Genomic DNA, 6687 nt, shown 5'->3' on the forward strand with positions numbered 1-6687 from the left:
GATACTAGTTGGACAATTTGTACGGTTGTAACTATTGATCTTTAATTTCGCAACATTAGAAACACAGATATATTTATCGAAGTAGAGCAATTAACAATTACAAAAGAGATAACCTTTTTCCGTCTGACGCGACCACACAGCAAGAGTTCATTCCAGGTTTCAGGGGCTTACCCGTATACTGATGAAGAGATTGCCTTATATACTACACTTCATTGAGTATGCACTTGTATCCACATGGTTCAATGGACACGGAATTGTATATAAACCGCGCCAGCTAACGTTCAATCATCAGACACTTCTCGGTCTATTCTTCAGTAACTTGGAAACAGTCTGCCATCGAATTTTCATAAAAACTTCAGCCAAAATGGTGAAGGTCTATTTTCTTGTCGCTCTTCTCTTTGTGGCTGTAGCCGCCATCATGGCAGTACCCGTGGGTAAGTGAACCTTCTATCTAATTAAATTGTCACGAATGTTCAACCGTTTAACGAAAATCTCTCAACATTCCTCAGAAATAAAAGTTCGTTCTATTCGTTAACATTAATATTTTAACGTCCATATTTTTCGATCCTTTAATATCTTTTGATATTAATCTCTCAATGTTCTCGATTTTCTCGTTTAACAACTTTTAAATATTAGCTGACTCGATACGAATTCGATATAAATAATTCTCGATATAAATAATAAAACCTTGCGTCTTTTACGTTTACAAGATAAATGAAAATCATCTAATAAGTTCAATTATCCGGTGAAAAGATACGCTCGCTAGCTATATATTTACCAGAGCTGTATGGACCCTCCATCCTTCTCGATGATTATCAGATATTCAAGAAATAATTACCGGGTATAATAAGGGTAATTAGCAGAATAATTAGCAGTAAACGCAGAAAGACAAAACGTTGTTTGTTATTCGTGTTCGTTGTTCATTGTTAAAGACAGCTGCTGTTTTAATGCTCCACCATCTTCGTCTTTCTATTGAGAAATATCCGAGCGTTAATTCTCGATTCCTTTGCCAATTACCGTGTTTCATCTATTATACTCAGCAGACAGAAGGCTTAAAGACGGTATTTAAATTTCAGAGGAGGAATACGAGCCTCTGGAACACGCTGGTGTCGAGGAACGTGCTGACAGACAAAGAAGAGTGACCTGTGACCTTCTCTCCATCAAAGGAGTCGCTGAACATAGTGCTTGCGCTGCCAACTGTCTCAGCATGGGCAAAGCTGGAGGTCGCTGCGAGAACGGAGTCTGCCTTTGTCGCAAGTACGTGATTCCTTTAATTTCACTTGCCCAAGTTGTTTGAACTTAAACGACCAATTTTGAATATCTTCCTACGACTATTCGACGTCTGTTGATCGAAAACTCTCGTATGTTACACGTGATTCCGTATTAAGACTCAAGTTTGAAGTCACGAGATTTCTGGAATCTCAACGACGATCGAATCTTAAACGTTCTAGCGAATCCAGTGATACTTTAGTGAATCTGCTATCGATCGAGGATTCTCGCGTGTCAAGTGTATTTTTTTCTATTAACAGTCGAATCGATTTCGTCAATTTGTTCTTAACTTAGGCGATGGCCAAGTATCAGATGGTAGATCCACTGATATTTTAGTAAATTCGATGTCCACTGTTTAAGTAAATTTGGAAAAAGTTGGAAAATTCTGGCAGATTAAACGATTATTAGATATAGCCAAGTTTCAGTTTATTACAATTTCGAACGAGTTGAATTTGAACGACGACTAGGTTTTCACTACTATAGCGTAGATTCGATAATTTTTTAATAAATTCACTGCCCATTGAAAATTTTCGTGATGCGAAATGTAACTTCTGTTTTTTATAGTACCTCAGATGTTTCAGGGGAAAATTCGTGTTTTAATTCGTTTGCAAAGTTTCTATTGTTCGTCGTGTTGGACCTCGTGTCACGTTGATTATCGATAGCTCACGACTGTTACCATAGATGAAAATTCATAAGATTTGTTATTAAGCAAAATTTAGAGAGTCAGGAAGCTAATTATTATTGCTGTGCGTAATCAAATATCCAAAGATAATCTCGTGTCTTAATTTTCAAGTATTGTTGGAGGTAGCTAACTTTCGTGTAACCTGGACGTGTCATAGATATTTCAAATGTTCAGTAAACGAAAAAGAATTCAGTAAAAGAATATTCTCAGAGCAGAAAACGGAAAGTTCATGTGACTTTTCTCGTTTCAGGACCAACTTCAAGGATCTCTGGGACAAACGTTTCGGTTAAATCCAATCCTACACCAAGCTCCGACGAATTTTCCATGCAACGAGAGATACGCGAAGAAGACGCGACTAATGTCAAGAAGTTACCAAATATTTAAAAAACTACGCTTATTTTATTATAGTTATAGTGAATCTTTCCTTACTAAAAATTCCGTGGAGCTTAGGTTGTTAAAAGCCACTTTATTTGATAGTACAGCTGAGTTCTTTTGACAAGCTATTATACAGAATAAATAAAGTTTCAAAAGAAGAAAAAGCATAAACACCGAACTATGATTTTTCCATCCTTCGTATTTTATCAACAATTAATAACTCTAAATAAAACTTATTAGGCTAACCGTGAAATTTGATGCACGAAAATTCTCAACTCTGTGTAGAATAAGTTTCTATAAAAAGTGCAATTCCAAGGAAGATAGGCGATAGATCGATTCGATTATTTATAGATATTTGTTTATTCATTTCCGAATGAAGAAATTGGCTTTGATAATTATTTCTCGGATATATGATAATGTTAGATCTTTACTACAATTACTTTATTTACAATAAATGGATTAAACAGATATTGGTTAAACAGGAAACGATGGTTGTTTAACGTGAACTAATCACAATAATGTGTTATAATTAATCGATATCTTTTAGCCCTTTCGTCCGCGATACTACAATAACGCGAAACAAAGGAAGGATGTACATTTACTTGCATTATATTTCGAACTCGTAATCGCTTTGGTCGATAATTCCAATTTTAATTTCATTTTCGTGTATCTGCATTTCAGAGACCTAATCCACAGCGTAGCCGTTTTCAATTTAATAAGAAACGCGGTGCAAAGGAAGATCAATGTTTGTAGTGCTTCATAACGAACCCATTATCTATTTCATTTTAATTCTCGTGAATTTTCTGTTTGCTCCCGTTGATAAGCTACGTTAATATCGTTCACATTTAATTCGATTATTAGGATTAGGCTGGTTTTATCCTTCGTCTTATTTCCTTTACTTGTACGTACACCATGTTCATGTTAAACAAGAATAACGAAAAGAGAAAAAAAGACCGAGCATAGTTCGTTTGAGGACTATAACGGAGATCGTAGTGATATTTTTTAAGATTAAAAAAGTAGATCAGTAAAATTTTTATCGTTCATTTAGTCAAAGATCAATCTTGTAAAAGTTAATTATTTAGAATTTAATTGAGCGAAATTCTTCATTAGAATTTAACGAATATTAGGTGTATAAATCGTAAACGTTAATTTCAAATTAGCATGTTAACTTCCCCGAAATTATATTTAATAATTATAGTTTGCTATAGTATTGTAATTTTAAAGTAACGCGAAATTCTGGGAAAATCGGTTTCGTAAGCGATAATAATTTTCATTCTTCGCTATATTAATAATCATAATCGCTTATCGAATATTAATGACTGTATCTGTTGTATCATTGATGTATACGATTGACGCGTATATTAATATTATTCCGTCCGTAACATTTGACTAGTACAACCAAATTTTAACAAAATTCCCTCGAAATTCCTTTTTCTAATCGTAGGACTTCACTCGCGATATTTTTCGTTAAAAAATACGCGCTATACTTATCTATAATAAGTATTAATTTATTATAAATAATTAGTCATGTCACTGCGCCACGCCAGAAAAAATTACTGAAAATTCTCAATACGAGAATTGATTGTAAATTTTAATAAATAAAAAAGAAAAAAATACGCACGTACAAATTTCCTTGACAATTATTCTACGATCGTACATCGTTTGGTAATAATAAACCGTATCCACTGCAATTATTTCGAGCTTCATAAATAACTACGTATAGCGATTAATCAGTCACACCGTTCTTAACCGCATCGAGATAAAGCATACGTGCTCGTTGACCTAACAATCATGGAACAAATTACCATGCGCAAAATACCTACGCATTAAATACCCGTAAAGAATGACCGTTTATGTTGTTACTGCAAAATATTGCCTTTCGGTATATACGAGGGTCATGCGTGAATTATTTTTCCGATTATGCATAAACAAAACGTGCGTATAAATTCATCGGCTGCAATACCGAAACAGCAAATCGATTTATTGAAGATTTTTGTTTTCACCAAGTAACAAATTAGAAATCGATTTTCAGTTTTCGCGTTTTCGAACGATGACAATTTGTTTCATTCGTACGTCTGTTGTTCCTCCCACGAAGAAAAGGAACGACGCAGAGACATACAGGAACATCATTTTATTTACCAAAATAATTACTCTTAGTTCTTTTTCTTTTTTTCTTTTTTTCTTTTATGAAAAGAGCAACGTAGCTTTTTTGGTCCCTCAAACAAATAACTTGATTTCTATCTCAAATTTTAGACTCGTAGCTTATCGCTATTTTGTTTCACGAGACGGCCAAGAAAATTCTTCTATGAAACTTCTTTTATAAAAGAAAAGAAAGATATAGATAATGCGAAAAAGAATTATTAATCGAAATTAATAATTATTAATGTCGCTATTCTGATAAGCAAAATTGCGATTCTCTGTATCTCCGCAACATTGTTCACGTAGAAGAAACATCAGAACGTTTTCGCTTATCTGACACATTACGCAGTAAACGCGAAATGATCGAGGAAATTTATGAAACGGCAAAAATTCATATTTTTAAACGCTTTTGAGACGAATTTAATTCCATTCGATCGTCTAACCGAATTATCTTCGACAAAGGTTGGAGAAATATAGAGAATGGGGATCAAAATATAAGATTTCTCGTCAGAAAATTGCAGAGAGGAAAGAAGAATAATTAATCGAGACGATTGAAGCCGAATCTTATATTGACTCGAACGAATCTTCCAATAAATTGACTTATTTTAATCATCGAGAAATTCTCTTTGCTCGAAGCTAATATTTGAAAATGGCCCTTTATCCAGACGTATTTCGTCTCTATTAATAAAATCCGATATTCGAATCAATATAAAATTACTATAGCGAGTACCATTGCCAAGTTTCCTCATATAATAATCGCCACAAATTCAAACCTCCGTCAAAATTAAAATCAACTAAATCTCTCCCTTCCTCTTATCAAAAAATATCTCGTCCATTCGTGATAAAAAGAAAAAAGAAATAAATTTCTCCCTCGGAAGGATCGAGCGTCCGACGTATGAATGACCTCGGAGAAAACTCGGCGCGTACTATCTTTTTGCGTAGAAAAGGTTTAGTCCGAGAGAGCAAGAGTGAAAGACCGCGAACGAACGAAAGAGAGACGAACGTATAAACGAGAACGAAAGTAAAAGAGAGAAAGAGAGGAAAGGAGAGAAAGAGAAATTTGGATCGGTAAAAGAGCACGAAAGGAGAAAACACGACTGGAAAACCAATATGCCTTGTGCTTCGGTGTGCAATTAAAAGGTCGAGAGAGTTTACTGTCGATATTTTTCGACCAGCAATTATTGGAATCTTTTTCTCATCCTCCTCCTCCTCACCCCACCTTTTCCCTGATATACAGCCAGGGTATAACCGGATCGGACTCGCCACGACCACGATAGTCCTGCAGGACTCTTCTGCATGAAGAGCCCTTCAGAAGCGGACAAATGCGGCCACTATATGCACTTATGGTTCTTTCCACGCTTTCATTAAAAATTGGACTCTGCTCTCCAAAGCACCTTCTTCTCTCTTTTTCTCCTTTTTTTTCCTCCTCTCTCTTCCTCTTTTCATCCGCGTATCCGTCTATTTCTTTTCAATTCCCATAGAGCTGTCTTCGTTCAACGTTCTCCTCTATTCTTCCACATCGGTCCAGGCCAGGCTCCGGCTCTTTTTTCCTCCCTATCCTTTTTTTGCCACTTCTCGTGGCTCGTGTGGATCGCCAGGATATAGCTCGATGTCAGTCATATTCGTGACTGGCTTTTCATCTTTGTTCGTTCGCCGGGGCCCGTCCTGTGTTCCGTTGAAAATTATTTCCTCCGGTATTCCGCGCCGGGCATTTCGGCCTCTTCAGCTGGAATTCGGATAGCCGGATAGCCGCGATGAATCGCGAAAAACCGCGTACACCGGACCGAACTTTCCTCCCGTGGATAACGTTCGTTTTCCGCGTTAAATCGTTCGCGGACGATCGTGACGTTCGCCATCCTCTTTTCCTTTTTTCTCCTCGTTTAAGAAGATTTCTGCCGTTAATTTGTCGCGAGATCATCGTCTCTCTGTGATTTCTCGATCGATCGTCGTTAACACTAAGTTTAACGAAGATCGAGCCATCGAATTTGCATCGACGAAATTACAACGAAGAGCGAATCAACAAAATTGTAATCGTTGCAAACGGCAGCCAGAGATCGTTCGTATGAAGCGTTTTGGTGGCGGAGGAGAGACTGGTCGCATTGACTCTCGCCGCTAATGAGGTCGAACAGAAACGATTTTTCCGATAATTCTCTTCTTTTCTGTGCGTTATGCTTGGCGAGTTTCACAGTACTCGGCCACGTTATTTTTATGTATCGTTGATT

General features: G+C 36.5%; 1 protein-coding gene across 1 annotated transcript; it reads left to right on the plus strand.

Moving 5' to 3' along the window:
• The first annotated feature begins 274 nt into the window (after nt 1-274).
• Def1 (defensin 1) lies at nt 275-2497 on the plus strand. The gene is made up of 3 exons (XM_033350892.2): nt 275-434; nt 1077-1257; nt 2202-2497. Exons 1-3 carry the CDS (start codon nt 365-367, stop codon nt 2239-2241), a joined length of 291 nt encoding a protein of 96 aa, XP_033206783.1. The 5' UTR covers nt 275-364; the 3' UTR covers nt 2242-2497.
• Nucleotides 2498-6687: the final 4190 nt, after the last annotated feature.

Source organism: Bombus vancouverensis, chromosome 2 (genome assembly GCF_051014615.1).
Source record: "Bombus vancouverensis nearcticus chromosome 2, iyBomVanc1_principal, whole genome shotgun sequence".
Classification (NCBI taxonomy): domain Eukaryota; kingdom Metazoa; phylum Arthropoda; class Insecta; order Hymenoptera; family Apidae; genus Bombus; species Bombus vancouverensis.

What these genes read in the sequence shown, in the direction of transcription:
- Def1 (XM_033350892.2), top strand. Translation starts at nt 365, where the DNA reads ATGGTGAAGGTCTATTTTCTTGTCGCTCTTCTCTTTGTGGCTGTAGCC. An exon ending in CATCATGGCAGTACCCGTGG is followed by an intron (nt 435 to 1,076) that starts GTAAGTGAACCT and finishes TTTAAATTTCAG; the next exon opens with AGGAGGAATACGAGCCTCTG. An exon ending in GGAGTCTGCCTTTGTCGCAA is followed by an intron (nt 1,258 to 2,201) that starts GTACGTGATTCC and finishes TTCTCGTTTCAG; the next exon opens with GACCAACTTCAAGGATCTCT.